General features: G+C 51.7%; 1 protein-coding gene across 2 annotated transcripts in view; it reads right to left on the reverse strand.

The window, feature by feature from the left end:
* Abl1 (ABL proto-oncogene 1, non-receptor tyrosine kinase) overlaps positions 1 to 19,152 on the reverse strand; it is a 114,371-nt gene continuing 95,219 nt past the window's right edge. For both annotated transcript variants that reach the window (XM_036183667.1, XM_036183668.1), the window contains exons 5-11: positions 12,534 to 12,618; positions 12,078 to 12,255; positions 10,219 to 10,403; positions 7,821 to 7,973; positions 6,512 to 6,601; positions 5,773 to 5,937; positions 1 to 3,251 (exon numbers count right to left, since the gene is read on the reverse strand). In XM_036183667.1, the coding sequence (XP_036039560.1) occupies positions 1,585 to 3,251; positions 5,773 to 5,937; positions 6,512 to 6,601; positions 7,821 to 7,973; positions 10,219 to 10,403; positions 12,078 to 12,255; positions 12,534 to 12,618 (2,523 nt within the window). In that variant the 3' untranslated portion in view covers positions 1 to 1,584. The remainder of the gene's footprint in view (positions 3,252 to 5,772; positions 5,938 to 6,511; positions 6,602 to 7,820; positions 7,974 to 10,218; positions 10,404 to 12,077; positions 12,256 to 12,533; positions 12,619 to 19,152) is intronic.

Genomic DNA, 19,152 nt, shown 5'->3' on the forward strand with positions numbered 1-19,152 from the left:
TTCTGTAAACACGTATTTATTTAAAAAATACTACAGAGAGATTTGGATTCAAAAACACAGAGTCATATACAGAAACAAAATGTACTGACTGAGAAAAAAGGGGGATGTCACTGGTGTGCCAGAGGGGCACAGTGGCAACCTATTTACATGTCATTTATAAGAGAGCAAGTCTATTTAAAAAAGTGTAATACCAAAGTATAATGTAAAATATAGTGTCACATCATGTCAGCAATGACAGACTGGTACCTTGTGAACGTGGTTTCAGAGCATGGGGGGTGTCTGGCTTTCCAAGGCCGCTGGCAGTGTGGCACCGCCTCCCTTGGGCTGCAGATCAGCCGCTGGAGGCAAGGAGGTGATGTGCTATGAGGACCATGGAGGAAAGCATCCCTACAGAAAATACAAGCCGAGTCTAGGTGATTAGTGTGGGACTGGGGCCAGCACAGTGCAGCCGAGTGGAGAAGCAGGGAGTGTGGTGGTGTCTCGCCTGGCCTGGTGTAAGGCCTAGGCAGGTGCCCTGCTCTTCAGCTGGCTGCTCTGGGTCACAGTCAAGGAGACACACGCCTGTCTCTCTGCTCGGCTCTGGTCCTGGCTGCTGGGGAAGGAAGAAGACATGCCCTGGCTAAGCCTGCGAAGCATACTCCACCCCCAGCCTGTGCTGGTGCGCCTCTGGGAGCACCAGGCTAAGCACTGTTCTCGGAGCTTAGCAGCAGCAGTTCTGAGGAGCAGCAGGGCTCAGGAGAGCCCCAGCCGGGGGTCCTCCCTGCCTATTTGTGCCCAGTGGTTGCTCCTTTCTGTGCAAGCTTTGAAATGCTCAAACCACCAGACAACCAGACCCTCGTCATCAAGGCAAGGACCAGAGAGGATGGGCCTGACCTCAGGAGCAGGAGAGGGAAGAAGACTGCTCGGAAATTCAGATCTTTGGGGGCCCCTGGAGCCCTAGCCTTGGCCTGGCCAACCAGCGACTGCCACCCTTGAAACTCAAGTTGCTATCCAGGACTGCAGGGCACACCACTGAGGATCTAAAGAACACATGACCGACCATACTGCCCTAGCTCTGTCTCCAGTACCCACCCACCTGGGCCCTTGGTGTTAGCACCTCATGACCCTCAAATCAACAGCTTCCTTCACATGAGAAAACAGTGAGCACAACCTCTCGGGGACAGGTCGTGAGCACAGAAGGTTCAGGGATGGCCAGCAGGGCTCCCCTGCCTTGGTGACCAGGCGCATCAGAGGAGAATATTCTCCTGTGAAGACATGGGAAGGACAGTCCTTCTGAGCACTCCCAGCTGGCCTCGGAGCTGGGTCTGAGGCACTGGGCAGGGAGGAGCCTGGTGGCCTGGCAGGCCAGCTGCAGTCTTTGGAGCAGGAGGCCCACACACAGGCACCTGGGCTGGGGAGGAAAGGTGCAGGACGGCTGGTGCACAGCACAAGAGGAGGGCTGGTTTTGCTAGGCCCTGGCTCTGCCTGACGCTTTGTAAAGCTCCTAGGCCAAGCTGCCAGCTCCCCAGTCCTCTGTCCCCCATCCTTAAGGGCACACAAGCCCCGTGGACTGCAGCATCCCTGGCTGGCATGCACTGGCTGCTGCTACCTCCGTACGATGTCGCTGATCTCCTTCACAGAGCTAAGCAGCTTGCTGAAGTCCTGTGTGGCGGCTGGGCCGCTGGAGGCTGTTGCAGGGCAGATCTGCAGCTCTCGGAGGTTGCTCTCCAGCTTGTTGATAGCCTCGCGGAAGGCAAACTTATTCCTCATCTGCTGGATGGAGTCCACGTAGCTCACGCAGAATGTGTACAGGTTCTTGCCAGCCTCCAGCACAGCACTGTGGCTGGCCATCTGCTCTGAGTTCCGGGAGATGGCGAGGCACAGGGCCTCAGTGCTGTCCAGAACCACACCCTTGGTGATGGTGCCACTGGCGATGCGCTCAGGCGGCTGGCGGGTCTTTCGCAGAGACACACGGGTTGATATGAGGGGGATGAAGGCAGCAGAAGATGGCTGGTCCCCGGGCAGGGATGAAGGCGCTGGCGCTGTGGGGGGTGTGGGGACTGGGCTGGTGGGGGTCCCTGGAGGCTTACTAGCTGACTGAGGCTTTGGCACAGATGGGGGCACGGGCTTTCGTAGTCCTTCTCCAGGCTGGCCAGCCTTGGTGGGGTCACTGTTCACAGCATCCACAGCCAGACCCGTGCACTTGGTCTTTGCAGCCGCCCCTGCCTCCGCAGCCCCTTCTTGGCTGGGGCTCTGTGCAGGCTTTCCGGCTTTCCCTGCCGAGGCAGGTGGAGGTGGCGGGGCGGGCTTGAGCTTGGCCAGCCGCCCCTTGTCTCTCCCTGGAGACTCCGAGCTGTGCTTGTACCTCCTTACTCGGGTCTCCTCGGAGGAGGCCTTGTTCAGGCCCACTCTATTGCTGGGGGGTGTTGGCTCGGCAGTGGCAGGAGCCCCCAAGGCCGTGCTCTTGGTGGCCTCTTCCTTATGGGAGAGGCCAGAGGAAGGAGAGGCAGTGACCTGCCGACGGAGGAGTTTGGGAGTCAAGCTGGGAGGGCTGGAGCCTGGGCTGGACTCCATGTCCCTGAAGACTTCCTCAGCGGCCTCCTCACTCTTCTTCACCAGCCGTGGAGGGGGCGTCACTGTGCCTCTGGCCACCTGCTCAGACCTGGTCTCACTGGCACGTTTCCGAGGCAGAGCTGGCTTTTCGCTTTTGTGCCCCCCAAAGGTGGATGAGTCAAACTGCTTGCCAGCAGATGGCAGGTCCCGAGGCAGTGTGACTGACCGCCACTCCGTGTCCCTGGCCCCATGGGGCATGCAGGAAGCTGAGCAAGAGCGCAGGAACCGCTTGCTGGAACTGATGCCGCTCTCCTCTTCCCCGGCAGCCAGGCGGCTGCTGGTCAGCGTGCTGGACTTTTTCCACAGGTTGGGAGAACGGAAGGCTCCATTGGGGACACCAGCCCCATTGCTGGCCTTTGGAGACTTGGTAGGCTCTGCTGCATCTGAGGGGGTGAGAGCTGGTGGCCCATTGCTGACTTCCCGGCCATCATCCTCACTAGCCCCTCTGCGCTCTGGCTGGCCGTCCATCTCGCGGAAGGAGCTGCTGCGCTTAGGAGGCGTGGGCGCCATTTTCTTCTTCTTCTTAATCAAGGCACTGAACAAGTTGGTCTTCTTGTCCTTGGGAAGAAGGCGCTCATCTTCGTTCAGCGTGCCGTCTGGGGGCCCTCGCTCTTTCCGAGGAAGCAGTGGTGATATGGCAGGCTCACTGTCCAGCACATCTGAAAGAGAGAGCGAGAGTGAGGAAGAGCTCCCTGGAAACGAGGCACTCACTCCCGGGGGCCCCACAGCTTCTGCACCTCAGCTTTCATAGAAAGGCACAACAAAACTCAAGTGCTGCCAGAGGGCAGGCAGAAGACAAAGGAGTGGCTTTCACCACAGCTCGGCCTCTTCATCACTATCAGCAGGGGCACAGGTCTCTCTCCACAAACACAGAGGGACAAGAGCCAAATGACCCTGCCTTCCTCCTCCTGAGAGCAGTCAAAGCTGTGGAGTCTCTCCCATGTCACACTCTGGTCATCAAGACAGTGCCACAGGTCAGACTTGCCGAGGTTCCTGAGGTGCAGCCTGGAGAGAGAGGTCAGGTATCCCATCCCTGTGACAGACAGGGAAAGGTGGCCTTCATAAAGGTTTAAAATACGAGCGACAGCTCACAGAAGGCCTTTGTGCTATCGGGCCAGCTGGAGGAGGCTTCCCTCAGCCTGTTGGACAGAGATGGAAGCTTGCCTGTCCTAAGACAGGCAGAGGCACCATCAGAATGGGGGTGAGCAGAGGACCACTCCACACTTCAGTCCAGCCGAAGAAGGTGGACGAAGAGACTCTACTGGGTCACAGAGCCACATCAAGAGCACAGATGTTAGGGACACTTCTGGCTCCCCAGAAGATGACCTACCAAAATACTGCACTAACGATACTGATGGGATGGGAAGGACCCACATGCCTGCTCATCGCCTGCTCTGCCTAAGTACATGCTCCCATGGCAGCCTCTCTTCCCCACTGCCAACGATCAGCGAGCATGACAACCAGCAGGGACGAAGGGACTGCTTGGGTACCACAGCCTCCAGAAGGGTGAGGATGATGATTCAGTGCTTCCACAGTCTGGACTTTTTAAAACCGCATACACACACGTGTATGCACATGCCTAGCATACATGTAGAGGTCAGAGGGGTAACCTCAGGTATTAGTTCTTCCTTCCAACTTGGTTGTGTGCACCAAGCTAGCTGGCCCTTACCTTACCTTCTGAGGGTCTCTCTGCAGGAGAGTGGTGTCACAGTATGTGCTAGTGCATGGATTGTGCAGACTGGACCTCAGGTCCTGGCAACTGCTCAGCAAGAGCTTTACCACTGAGTCACATCCTCAGCCCATATGGAAACCTTCCAAACACACACACACCCTGGGCACCTGTGTGCACTGTCCCTGTGCTGGACAGTTTTATGTCAACTTGATACGAGCTAAAGTCATCTGAGAGAAGAGAACCTCAGTTAAGAAAATGAATTTTCCCAGCACTCAGGAGACAGAGGCAGGTGGATCACTGTGAGTTCAAGTCCAGTCTGGTCTACAGAGTGAGTTCCAGAACAGACAGGGTTACAGAGAGAAACTCTGTCATGAAAAAAACCAAAAAAAAAAAAAAAGAAAGAAAGAAAGAAAGAAAGAAGGAAGGAAAGAAAATGTCTCCATAAGATTGGGCTATAGGCAATTTTGTAGGTCATTCTTAGTGATGGAAGAGGATCCAGGCCACTGTGGGTGGGGCCATCCTTGGGTAGGTGGTTGTGGGTTTTATAAGAAAGCAGGCTGAGCAAGCCATGGGGAACAAGCCAGTAAGCAGCACCCTCTGTGGTTTCTGCATCAGCTCCTCCTCCAGGTTCCTGCCCTCTTTGAGTTCCTGTCCTGACTTCCTTCAGTGATAGACTGTGATAATGAAGTGTAAGCCGAATAAACCCTTTCCTTCCCAAGTTTCTTTGGCCATGGTGCTTCATCACAGAAACAGTCACCCTTTTAGGGACTAAGACACTCCCTAAAGTACTTTATGTGTCGTGTGGGTTTGACCATTCAACTTCTCATCAGTATGAGTATAGGTTTAAAAATGCAACTGTTTAAAAAAACATAACTGTGGATTCTGCTGAGTAAATATCCCTTATGAATCTCTATCAGAATCAAACTATGTCCTGTCTGGTCCCATTCAGCCAGACCCACAGTCCATTAGCCCATGCTGGGAGCCCCTGGGAGCCTTTGTGAGTTCAAGTACTAACCCACAAAAACTGACTTCCGTGGGTCTGCAGGAAAGCCAGATGCTGGCCCAGTGGTTACTCAGTGCACAGCAGGCATGCAGGAAGCTCCAGACATGACTGCTAATACCATCCCTGTACATCTCTAGACACCTCATGACCCAGCCCCATTGTCCTAGCTGAACCTAGAAAGAGTACAAAAGGACACTCCAGAAACTACAGGGCCCCAGCTTGGTCCCAAGGAGCTCTACACTGAGAGACTCCCAGGCTGCTCTGTTTGGCTAAACGTTGTTTATTGCAATGTCTGTCCTGGAAGATGCCCACAGTGCTGTGAAGAACACACGGAAAGGTGGGTGTGCTTCTTGGCAGGCATCCGGTCTTTGCCTGTCTAAGCAACTGCTGAATGGCTCCTTGGGGAGACTGTCAGCACTGAGGAGGTCTGCTGTTCTCTGCCAGTTCCACTGATAACTTCCTGTTCACCTACCCTGGCTTGAGGGGTGAGAAGACATGGACATACCGCTTTCTCCCAGGCCCTTCATGTGGAGAAGCTCAGGGGTGTCGGGTGCGTCTTTCTGCTCGGCAGCTCTCCTACAGGTCCTGGTCTTGGTGGGCAGCTCTGGCGCCTGCAGCATGCTGCCAGCAGCTCCTCTCAGGCCTCGCTTCCCCAGCTCCTTTTCTACCTCTGAGGATCACACACAGACAACCCAGCAGTCATCAGCAAAGGTGCTGTCTTGAAAGGATTCTGTTTTTTTTTTTTTCTAATTTATATGTATTTCTTTTTTTTTTTTTTTTTGAGCTGAGGATTGAACCCAGGGCCTTGCACTTGCTAGGCAAGCGCTCTACCACTGAGCTAAATCCCCAACCTGTATTTCTTAATTATTATTTTTTTGTATGTGTATGGGTGTTTTGCCTGCATGTATGTCTGTGCACCACAGGGTGCAGAGGCCAGAAGAGTGTGCTGGATCCCCTGGGACTAGGGTTGTGAGCCATCAACATCTGGGTGCTGGTAACTGCCCCTCCAGTTTCTGGGACTCTCTTTTTCTAAGGTTAGAGAAAAGGGACACAGAGGCTGCAGAAACAGCACAGCATTTTCTAGAACTCTGTATGAGTACAAGGACACAGAACCACCACTAAAGCCCCTGTGCAGAGTTCTGGTCTCTCACTTGGCCTGGGCACTTTTACCAGGAATGAACTGAAGGCCTGTCTAGCCCCAATCCAACCTTTCAACACATTGCATGCCCCAGGAGGTACGTTACCATCTGAGATACTGGACTCCTGGAACATGGTTTCAAAGGCTTGGTGGATTTCAGCAAAGGAGGGCCGGTCAGAGGGATTCCACTGCCAACCTAGACAGAGAAGACCCATGTCAGAGCAGTGGGAAGCACTGCTAACAAGCCAGGACCATCCATCCCAAGGAGCAAGCCAGGACTAGCCACCCCAAGGAACAGTCTGGACAAGATGGAGGCAGGCACTCCAAGCCTACTAACTGCTGATGTCATGGCAGGTTAAAATGTCAAATGCTACTTTCAAGCTATATGTTAAGAATTTGAAAAGAGCCAGGTGGTGGTGGTGCACACCTTTAATCGCAACACTCAGGAGACAGAGGCAGGTGGATCTCTGAGAGTTCAAGATCAGCCTGGTCTACAGAGTGAGTTCCAGGACAACCAGGGCTCCACAGAGAAACCCTGTCTTGAAAAACTGAAACAAACAAACTTTGCATCAACAGTCCAGCTTCTAGAAATATCGGGGTTAAGTGCCGTGACATAAGAACACTGTCCCTGCCTTGTTTACAGCAAACACAAGACTGTCAAGACGGCACTTGCTGCCAAGACTGAGGTCAAGTTTGATCCCTGGGATCCATATAGTGGAAAAAGAGAACCAATTCCTGCAAGCTGCATGCTGTGGAATGTACACCCTCATAAAGAAAGAAATAAAACGTAATTAAAGCAAACAGCTGTATTAAAGGTGGGGAGCAGGGTGAGGAAAATCTAGATATACGGGTAGGGGACAGTGTCTCTGACATACTACTAACAAGAAAAAGGTGAGGGAGTGGTCATATGAACACAGACAATAAGACCATATGCAGACACAAGCCACATGCAGATGCACACACACACTCACATTATGTAACACCACTGGAGTTACATCACCTGGAACATTTGTAGCCAGGTGTGTGAAAGCAGGACCCAGGAATCTATCTATTAATAAGAACCCAGGTTTGGTATTCATCTAACCCTTTCTATGCTTAAAAAAATGAAAAGAGCCTGGGCATGGTGGCACACACCTGCAACCCTGGAACTGTGTGAGGTCTAAGCAGGAGAGTCACCATGAGCTCCAGGCCAGCCAGGCTACAACAGCAAACCAAAAACAATCCCTCTCAAGGCAAACAACTTATATGTGTGTGTCTGTACTAAAGGCACTGAAAGGCACCCCGAAGCCGGACTGAGTGGCTTGGGAGCAAGGGAACACTGCCAAGGACCCGCTGGAATGGCGTGCTGCAGGCACCCGCACACTGCGATTCCTCAGTGCCCACACACACTTTCTGAATGGGTTGGGGAGGCTCACATGCTCGCATGAGTTCATAGACCTTCTCCGGGCAGCCTTCAGGGCGCTCCATACGGTAGTCTTTTTCCAGCAGCTCATAAACCTGCGACAGGTCAATTCCTGGGTAAGGTGACATGCCATAGGTAGCAATTTCCCAGAGCAATACTCCAAATGCTGAAAGAAAGAAGGAAGAGGAAGACATCAGGGTACGTGAGGGGTTAGCCAGTGAGATGGTCCAGTGGGTAAAGCATTTGCCTCACAAGCCTAACGACCTCTTGACCTGGGAACCAACACAAAGAGGGAAGGAGAGAGGTGACTCCACAAAGTTGTGCTCTGACATTCATACATGTGCCAAAGTAAGTATGCGTGTGTATGCGCGCGCACACGCACACACAACACACACGAAAAGATGCACAAGGCTTTTCCATACTTCAGCAGAGATAGCTGCAGAGCAGTCCAAGCAGTGACGTTTACGAGGCTCTCCATGACAACAGCCCAGTAAAGGTAGGACAGAGCAAAACTGTTTACTCACACTACACTAAAACATGTCAAAAGAGAGAAGGGAAAGGTGACCTCCTGGGCACAGGGTCTCTCAGGTAAGTGGCTCACGGGCTAGGAGTCAAATGCCATGTTCTGCTCACAGCTCTGTGACTATGGAGCTGCATGCTTGTCAGGCCAGCAGTTGTTTCTAGGTGGGAAAAATTATCTTCAAGGTTTCTGCCAGCTCTAAACGGTTTGCAAAAACCTTGTGAACTCTCAAAGTCTGGATGTCCTTCTTCCCACTAACAGAACTAGGTGTCCTTAGAAAAACAGGTGATTCAGACCAGGGACAGGTTAGAAGCCTGGGCTCCTTGCCATTCCGGACAGCACAGATAGTATGGAGGACTACATGGCTGCTGTCAGAGGGCAGGGGAGGAGTCCCCACTGGCCCAAGATGAGACACTCCACTGTAAAGGAGAAGCACCACAGTACAAATCATATCAGTGTGTCAACAAAGAGCTCATAGTAATGCCACAAAAGACTAGCAAGTCCAACTGCCACCACTACAGGCCACTTGGGAAAGTGGGAGTCCTGACAGGCAGCTCACTTGGACCCATTTCTGCACCAAGTCTACCACTAGGCAACCAAGTACTTGCCAGGCCTTTTCTTTTGTACTCGAGGGCTAACTGCATATGGAAGGAAGGAGCTGAAGAATGATCACATGACAGCCCCTAGTGAGCCACTGGTCTGGGTGGGCTCTGGTCATTAAGAGCTGCACACCACATCCCACTGGAGCAGCGGTTCCCTTCTTCCTAAGGCCGTGACCCCTCATGCTGTGGTGACCCCAACTGGTTGCTACTTCATCACTGTACTTTTGCTACTGTTACAAACTGCAATGCAACCAACCATCTGTGGAGGGGGAGGTTTGCCAAGTGGTTAAGAACCGCTGCACTAAAGGAGAGAAGTCACGTGTTACAGATCAGGCGATCTAAGAGTATGCCACCTCCTCTACGTATTAAGTGAAAGAAAAGTCAACCCAAATGTCATCAGCTCTCTCGATCTGACTTCAGAGTCTCTAAGAGGATTGCAGCCAGAACCCTGATCAGATGACAGTACAGGGCACAGAAGCGAAGTCCAGACTCTGGAAAGGTCTAGGGGGACAGAGTCTGTGAACAAATGGCAGGAGCCAGTCAGAGATGGAGATACAGGCTAGAGCCACACAGGACACAGGACTAACGCAGTGAGGGAGCTGCATCTGGCTCTCAGGTCAAACTGGGAGTGTAAGCACTGGATATTTGATAATATTCAGAAGTCGGTCAAGCGTGAGTATAGCACTGTGCTATGCTATGAGAGTCACGTAAGAAGCAAATACTGACGTGTTTATGTGTAAAATAATATGATGTCTGGGATTTAAAATAACAAGAGGCAGAGAAGTGGGTGGGGCCCAGGGCTCACTACTCAACTCACCCTCAGCATGACACCCCTTTAATCCCAGCACTTAGGAGGCAGAGGCAGGTGGATCTCTGAGTCTGAGGCCAGCCTGGGCTACAGAGTGAGTTCCAGGACAGTTGATGCTATATAAAAAGCTACTGTATCGAACAAAACAAAACTCTTTAAAAATAAACACCAGGTGGCACTTCCACACGAAGCTCTGCACACCAAGCCAGAGTGAACAGCTCTCCTGTGGAGAGGGTGACTGGGTACCTGCGAGGTCCACGCTGCACTGTCAGGCCCACGGCTAATGTGGGATGAGGACATGAACAGTGCTACTCTAGACCACTCCAGAGGTCACTTTTGCTTCATTTTGAATAAAAACAGAAAACAGGATTTTAAAATAAGTCAGAAGCAAGAAAGAGGGCGTAGTGATGGAGGAGAGCTGGAGGTAGAGAAGCAGAAGGGAACCCCCACTGGCAAGGACTGCCCAGGACTTGGCCCTTACCCCAGACGTCCGACTTGATGGAGAACTTGTTGTAGGCCAGGCTCTCGGGCGCAGTCCACTTGATGGGGAATTTGGCTCCAGCATGGGCTGTGTAGGTGTCCCCTGTCATCAACCTGCTCAGGCCAAAATCGGCCACCTTCACCAAATGGTTTTCTCCAACCAGGCAGTTTCGAGCAGCAAGGTCTCTGAGAAAGGAAAAGGGCCATCTGTATGAGCTCCCAGCTGCCTCCCCAACTTTGCGTCTGTGACACCGACACAGAGAAGTCACAGGTGGTCCCTGGAAGCTTTCAAATGCCCTCAGCAAATACTAGTCAGGCTGCCACACAGCAACACAAGCAGACAATGGGGGCAACACAAGTGGCAATGGGGGGCAGCTCCTGCCCTGTGACCTGGAGCATGTTAATTGCCTTGGAACTCAGCTACCTCACCCATAAAATGAAGACAGTAACAGGGCTGCTTTGGGCAGCTGTGTGTGATAATGGATAGTATGTGCAGTGCTTCCTCTGATGCTTGGAGAATAACAAGTGTTACCTAGATGCTTGGGCTGCTACTGCCCCACGCCAGGCACAGGGAACAGCCAGCCCAACGCTCAACTGCGAAACTGACTCATCTCTGCCTGTCCTACCTATACTTAGCAGGAAGAGTGAAACTAAGTGAGTCTGCTGCACTCTTCACCCAAATATGTTCTCTACTTTCCTCCTGCTTCCTGATGCCTACCCAAATGTGTTTGAGAAACTCACTCTCAGGTATAATCCACCTCTGCTCACCTCCTGAATCTTCTAGGGAAGACGGGTTCTAATCTTTAGTTCATGGATGTTAACCATGAAATCATAACTGGGAACCGAGGAACGAGAAGATGAGGCAGCTTAGGACGATGGATGCATGATGTGGCTTGATCATCAGCAATGAGAGAGAAATTAAACACACAAGAGTTGTGCCTAATAGGATTTTTGGTAAGGCATTTTAAGTGTGTGAATGGAGGGGACAGAGCTGGCCATGCAAGGCAAGGCAGAAGTTGGAAATCTCAATTTGCAGCATCAGAGGCTTCACTCTGCTGAGCGACAGGAGCGTTTGGATTGGGCTCTTGTGGAGCAGAAAAAAATCTGTCTTCCGAGGGGCTGCCAGCATTTCACACACACTACTTATTCCTGGCTATGAAATCTCATGTCGAGGTTTCACACTTGAGTTAATTGGGTAGGAAAGGTCACCACAGTGGCGTGGAGAACATCTTGCATGACGGAGTCGGGCCAAGCCCATCAGGCTCCCTCCTGCACAGGTTGTCACTCTGCTAGGAAGCCACTTCCACCAGCAAAGCATGCAAACCCAGATAATTGTGGCACACTTGAAGGTCAAAACACTCCGGGTTTTAAAAGCAGCAAAAATGCCTAATTCCGGCTTGCATATTCTATACAATTCTACAGCCATGGAAACATCCCCAAGCCCAGTGCAGCTGGTGGACAATGAAACACAAAGAAAAGGAAGAAAAGCCCCACACTGGAACTAGGCCCTGGCTTCTACCATGCCCAGGCAGAGGTCTTACTGAGTGCTGGACTTGGGATGCATTGTTTCAGAGGGAGCTGTGGCTATTAGGAAGGAAGAAGGCCTCTTACAAATTTCATTTAATATTCACGAAGTCCAAAATGGCTCAGAAATGAAGCGCTTCTCTCCTGGGAATTAGCTGCTCCACTGGCTCAGGCCAGGGGCCCGAAGGACTCAGTCCCGCCTGCTGCAAGCGGCACACAGGTCAGGCACGTGGGTCTGCTTCGTTTTGGGGGCCAGTAAGTTGCCAGCACCAAGGTGGGAGCTGGGTGCTCTGAAGCAGGGGTGAGGCTGGGTGAGGCTGCTTTGGCCAGCCCTACCTGTGGATGAAGTTCTTCTTCTCCAGATACTCCATGGCTGATGAGATCTGAGTGGCCATGTAGAGCAGTACCACAGCGCTCACCTCTTGCCGGTTACACTCTCTCAGGTAGTCCAGCAGGTTACCATAGGTCATGAACTCCGTGATGATGTAGAACGGGGGCTCCCGGGTACACACCCCTGACAACAGGACATGGGGGCTTCAGCACGGAGCCCTGCTCCCAATGGAAGGAGCCCTAGAAACGTCCAGCGCTGAAGAAAGGGCTTCTGAGCTCAGCGAGTGAAAGTGCTTGCCACACAGGCCCGCCTCCAGAACCCAGGGAAGGTGGAAGGAGCGAACCGACCTGTCCTCTGACTTCCTCCACACCCCCACCACACAGTTCTCTGATTACAAAGTGATGCCTGCTCAGTGCACGGACATCTGGACCAGAGCCTGCACAGGCTCCGTGCCCGCTTACCCAGCAGCTGCACCAGGTTAGGATGCTTGACCTCCTTCATCACTGCGGCCTCCTTCAGGAACTCCTCCACCTCCATGGTGTCCTCCTGCAGAAGTAAGTTCAGGGGTAGGTCTGTTTAGCAAGGAGTGCCTGTGAGGAAGGACACAGCTTCAAGGGCTAATGCAAACAGCAGTGGCAGCCTACACTTAACCTAGGCTACACTGCCCTGGACAGGCTCCATCAGTCTTGTGCTGGTGATGTGAAGAGTCCCATGGGGCAAATTCTCACCCAGGACGTTATGGACTGGATGTGAGATGTCATCCAGAGGTTCATATCTGAACAGCTGTTCCCTAGCTGACGGAGCGATCGTGGAAGCCTGTGGAACCTTCAGGAGGTGGGCTTGTCTGGAACGAGGTCTCATTATGGGCCTTTAAAGGTTAGACCCAGTCTCTGGTTCTAGACCAGCTCTTCTCTTCCTGAGCTATGATCATGGGACTAGCTTTGCCACACACTCCTGATACTGTTGACCAGGCCACTCTGCCAATGCCTTCTGCACAGTGATGGACCGGAACCCTTTGACACCATGATGCCAAACTGGTCTTTTCTCCCTTACTGTTTGTGTTTGAGTCAAGCGTCCTGGCCCAGCGAGTCAATGGGCTGTGGGTCAGAGCTGCTTGGCATTGCTGCCCAGATCTTGTGTGACACTTAGAGATGTGCAGACACTATGGTACTGTTTCCACAAGTACTGTGTGCTTCCGAATCCAACACCCTTAACATCAGAGAAGGAACAGTGTGAAGACTTTGAAATGGAGCTGGCTCAAAAGTCGCATTCCCAAAGTGCCTCTGGCCGGCACAAGTAGCGGACAGACGGGGCTGCTTAGGTATGCAGCAGCACAGGCACCTAATGAAGCAATCACCACTGACTAGGGGGTCAATCACACAGCACAAGTCCACAGACAGCAGCCTGCTACTCTCCCACCTTTCCAGCTGAGTCTGAAGGGCTATGCTCTGCTCCTCAGCCTCCTTGCAACCTAAGTCACTGTCCTCTGAACCAACTACCATAAACAGGAACAGGCAGTGGCGAGTGGCAGGGTCTCCCTAGCTGTAAGAACAAGGCTCTGCAGGCAAGGAAGACAGCAGGCCGCATGCGGAGTCTGCAGGGAGTCTGTCTGTGTGGTAGGGAAGAGGTGTCTTGAAAATCAGCTTCCCTGGGCAGACAGCTCCACCAGACCTTGTGCCAAGTGTGTAAGGTCCACACTGTCCATGCCAAGTGTGTAAGTGTCCACACTGTCTCTGTGCCAAGTGTGGAACTGGCAAGGGGAATGGCACCCCAGAGGATGGCCAATCTTTTCTTGGAGCCTCTCCCCTTTGGTCAGTCACACTGAGAAGCAAAGCATGGCCTACGCCAGAGTGTGGGTCTGTCACCACTAGACACAGCTTCCATGAGACGAGACAGAGATGTGGTCTGCCACTCTTAAACGTAAGCTGCTCTGATGTTACCACAGCATGCTGGCTGTCACTGCCCAAGCTAAGCAGAGGGCACTCATGCCCATGCTGCCCACTGGCTGCTGGACTCTTAGCTGTTTCTCGGGTGTGCAGCACTGATGTATCTGGTGACACACTCATGTTATAATTTGAACCCAGGGATCAATGCTGCACAATACAACTGTGACAAAGTCACTCTCCAGTGATGCTCTCTACCATTCAAGCCTTTCTTTTCTAATGCAAGGCACCATAGTACCTCACACAGGCACATCGCCTCAGAAGTCTCACTTCCTGTGGAGCCATCTACCCTTTTCTAAAAGACCCATGATCCTGAGGCAGAACATCACTCCAAAGCATCTTCCTGCTGTGTGTCTACAGACCCTGCCCTGCCTCACACACATGCACTCATGAATGGGGGCAACCATTGCTTCTGTCTGTCTGTATGCCTGTCTCCACCCCACCACACACACACACACACACACACACACACACACACACACACACTCACGCATGGGGCAACCATTGCTTCTGTCTGTCCGTATGCCTGTCTCCACCCCACCACACACACACACACACACACACACACACACACACACACACACACACTCACGCATGGGGCAACCATTGCTTCTGTCTGTCCGTATGCCTGTCTCCACCCCACCACACACACACACACACACACACACACACACACACACACACACACACACTCACGCATGGGGCAACCATTGCTTCTGTCTGTCCGTATGCCTGTCTCCACCCCACCACACACACATGCATGGGACAACCATTGCTTGCCTTTTTTCTTTCAGAAAAATCAGTGTGAGTATGTCTCCCCCTGCTGGAATTAGACTCGATGTAATTTTTTTACTGAAACTGTAACCTACATTTTTAACTACTGAAATTTAAAACAAAGTGAAGTCTTAAGCCCTCATTCTAACTTGCAATGCTCCTCTGCTTACTTTTTCAACCCACACCACCCTTTTGGAGACAATTTTCCCATTTGCACAATAAAACAGAAACCTGATGGGCTGGGTAGAAGAAATGCTTAGAGGTCTGAATGTTCCTTCATCTCTTTGTCCTTGTGCTTGTTGGGGAGAGAGGAGCCAACTGCTCTGTCACAGGACCTGACTGGCTGAGAGGAAACAGGACCCTCTAAGAAATCCCAAAGAGTGGCTAAGAGGATGGCTTGTCCGTCATGCTGACCGGGCTCTGCTGACACGTGAGGCCCTGGTAACCTAATGACCTGAGTCTCTGTCTATCTCTCTGAATGATCTTCTATGATCACCACCCCCCTTTTCTACATTCCTTCCTTTTTCTTTCTTTCTTTCTTTCTTGCTCTTGCTAGGTGAGTGTTCTACCACTGAGCTAAATGCCCAACCCTTCCTTCCTTTTTTAAGACAGGGTCTCACTCAATGACCTCCAACCCTGCTCCTCCTGCTACCTCCCAGGAGCTAGGACTGCATCTGTAGACAGTGCTAAGGAGTAAGACCAAGGCTCTGTGGGTACTAGACAGGCACTCTAGGGCTGGACCACCTGAGCCTCTGAACTTGTTCCCAGTGCCCGGCCAGCAGGTGACAGGGGCATGCACTCCTGCTGCTGTGGCAGTTCCCTCTGGTCCTAAGAGGTGAAACAAGCACCCTGCTGTCTGGAAGACAGACTGGTTCTAATGGATACTTGCTTTGCTTTTCTTGTCCTCTCACAGACACAATTGCCGAGACTAAACAGCTATCTCTAACAGGCTTCCTGGCCTCACCTCGAGTGTGGGCATTCTACAGCTTAAGAGAGGGCACTATTTTCAGAAATGGCTTTGCTCGCTGGGCTCTCAGGGCACTGAAGGCTAAGAGCACCCTGGGGAGACAGTGGCTTCTCACTAGCCCTTGTGGTGGGAGCAGATGTAGAAGCTGAAGTCCCACATCTGGTTTGTAACTACCTCCCACAAAGAGCCCACAGAAAAGTATCTATTCTCAAATATCATAGTCACACTGATCTCCATGGCCAGCAGAGCCCTACCAGAAGCGTGCCACCATGGTCCAACAAGCTCCAGTCACATGGCCTTTCTCCCTAGTACCCAGCATATGTGGAATCTGCAGTGTGGCTGCCAAATGTCAACAGTGCTGCAGAATCCCCTTCCCTTTGGCTGTTTCTAGAGTTCCCCAATAAACCATTTAATATATATATATATATGCAGATCTGCTGCCCCTCAGGGAGACACAGGTAGTCTCAATGCTGATGGGGTACAGTCAGGACCCCAGCCACCAACTGCGGAGGGCACTATGTGCTCCTATTGGGCTCAGGTGCTCAGGTGTGCTGTTTTGCTCTGGTTCTTCCCACGTTGCTTTGTCAAGTGAGTTTTGGAGTCAACAGCATTGCCACAGCTGGATCCCAAAGTAGTCTTAACTCATTTGAAAGATGTCTGGGATGTAACTCCTTTAAAAATCTAGGCTCCTTGTACTTCATAGCTGTCTTTTTGTCTGTTTGTGTTGTGGAACTATTATTTAACTGGACAAAGATGCACTACATTTTTTTTTTTTATGCTGCAGAATATTACTTTAACCGTGTAAAGGTGTGTTACATTTGTTTATGCTGCATTTGTTTAACTATGTAAAGATGTGCTGCATTTGTTTTACCTTGCCTGCCTAAGGCATCTGATTGGTCTATTAAAAAGCTGAACAGCCAATAGCTGGGCAGAGAAAGGATAGGCTGGCAGGCAGAGAGAATAAATAGGAGGAAAAATCTAGGCTCGAGAGGAACAAGAGAAGGAGGAGGAGAGAATGAAGGAGACACCTGGGGCCAGAAGTCAGGCAGCCAGCCAGGCACAAGAAGCCGTAAAAGTAAGATATACAGAAGGAAGGAAAGTAAAAAGCCCCAAGGCAAAAGGCAGATAAGGAGAAACAAGCTAATTTAAGTTTAAAAAGCTAGCCAGAAATGAGCCTAAGCTAGGCCGAGCATTTATAACTAATAAGTTTCCATGTTATGGTTTGGGAGCTGGTTGGTGGCTCAAAAGAAAAAAGAAAAAAGCCTGGTCCATGTTTGTTTTGGGTTTGTGTGGGTGTGTGTGTTAATGTATGCAGTGCATGTAGATGTGCTGTGGTGCACATGCCACAGCACACTTCTACGGGTCAGAGAACAGCGTGGGGAAGATCTTCCCCTTCCTCTTTGCTGTCTGTTGCTGCACTGCACTCCAGGCTGAGTGGCCTGCAGGCCTGCAGCACTCCCCCGTCTCTATCTTGCCACAGCAGCACTGGGTTGCAGAGACATGCTACCCTGCCTGACTTCATTAGGACCTGGGGCTCGGCACTCAGCCCTTCTGCTTGCATGGAAATGCTTTACCCACTGTGCTGTGTCCCCACAGCTTAAGAGGGTTTTTCTTCAGCATACTCTTGTGTTGGGCCTGAGGACCCACTGTAATGCCAAGCAACCATGAGACTGGAGCAGGAGGATTTCAAGGATGTCATACTTAACTATGCACATAGCTGCATGAGGCTCTAACACCAGAGCCACACAGCGCCCAGGTGCTGCAGCCACTTGCAGAATCCCACTTTTCCTTATACTGCAACTGCAGCTTCCCACCCATAGAGGTCAGCCGAGCGCCCTTCCCTTTTCCTGCTCCCCAAATGGGAAGGGCTGGCACAAGCAGGTCTTGCACCCCCTGCTGGTTAGGGATGTGAGGAAGCAATGCTCTGAGAATGAAGCTGGGAAGGCCAGCAGGATTCTCTGAGTGTTTCACAACAGCCAGCAAGGGAAGGCAATAGGGCAATGGTTTCTCAACCTGTGGGTCTCAACCCCTTTGGGATCCTGTATTAGCTATTCATCCTATTGGATATTTAGATTACAATTCATAACAGTAGCAAAATTACAGTTATGAAGTAGCAACTAAATAATGTTATGGTTGGGGTCATCACAACACGAGAAACCGTATTAAGGGGTCACAGCATCAGGAAGGTTGAGGGGGATGGAGGAGATGACAAAAGAGTTGGGCTTGGAATCTGGGTTCCTGGGTTTAAATTCTGGCTCAGTACTCCAGCTTCCACAGCCTTAATGGTGACTGCATTAGTGTCTGGGTCCTCTCGGCACCTGTGAGTGCTGAGGAGCTGCTGGATGGGCCGAGCATATGAGCACACACAGCTCTGCGGGCCTGTATCAGCACAGTAACCTGGCCACTTGTTAGTGTAACTCTCAGCCTCTGTAGAAGAGGTAAAGAGCCCAGCACTTTACTGCTCTATCTAACAAGTGGGGAACGGACTGCAGAGCCTCACACGTGCAGGCCCGGGTGCAGGCCCGGGTGCAGGGCCAGGCAGTGGGGATGGTTGGGTTTGCAGTTGCACAGCATGTGTCCTGAGGAAACACTACTTCACAATGGGTGCATGCCTCTCCCTGGTCAGGTGCTGTGCACGATAACTCCCAGCACCTACCTAACAGACCCTGTCACTCTTTACCAACCATGGCACACATGTTAATGGGCTTTTGGGGAAACTTGCTGAGGTCTTAACAGAAAGTACCAGAACAGATCCTTCTTTGGAATCCCTTCCACTGTGGAGAGCTGCAGCACGCCCATCAACAGGGCTTCCCAGCTGTGCGATCTCTGCCTCTCTTTAAACTTTGTCACATCATTTATTTACTGGTGAAGAGCTGCTGTGGTATGTGTGCTGGTTAGAGGACAGCTCTGGGGAGTTTTTGGGAACTGGTTTCTCCTTTCACCACATGGAAAGGGACCAACCTCAGGTCGTCAGGTCTGGCATCAAGTGCATTATTTACTGAATCACCTTGCAGGCCCTCTCTCTCTCTCTTTTGGGGGTTTTCAAATTAGCCTTCCCTCGTCACTCAGTCTCAGGTACCTAGTGGTTTCCCTCTTCCTTGCTGGCCCTCCCAGCCAGTGACACTGTGGCCGGGTGTACTGGTCATGGGTCATTAGCACTCTCCCCTCATGCTTTGTGAAATGGATGGGATCGGGTTTGCCCTGAGCATCTGGCTCTCAATGGCCCTCCTCTTCAGCTGGGGCTTCCTGCCCCTCAAAGACCGAGGGTCTCTCCTGGCCTCTGCCCTTTCTCACAGCCATGACTCACGTTCTCCTAGCCACTGCAGCCATCACTGCTGCCTCCTTGCATGGCAGAGCCTGTCCTCAGACATTGCCCCAACCCACTGTATTACCATC

Source organism: Onychomys torridus, chromosome 4 (genome assembly GCF_903995425.1).
Source record: "Onychomys torridus chromosome 4, mOncTor1.1, whole genome shotgun sequence".
Classification (NCBI taxonomy): domain Eukaryota; kingdom Metazoa; phylum Chordata; class Mammalia; order Rodentia; family Cricetidae; genus Onychomys; species Onychomys torridus.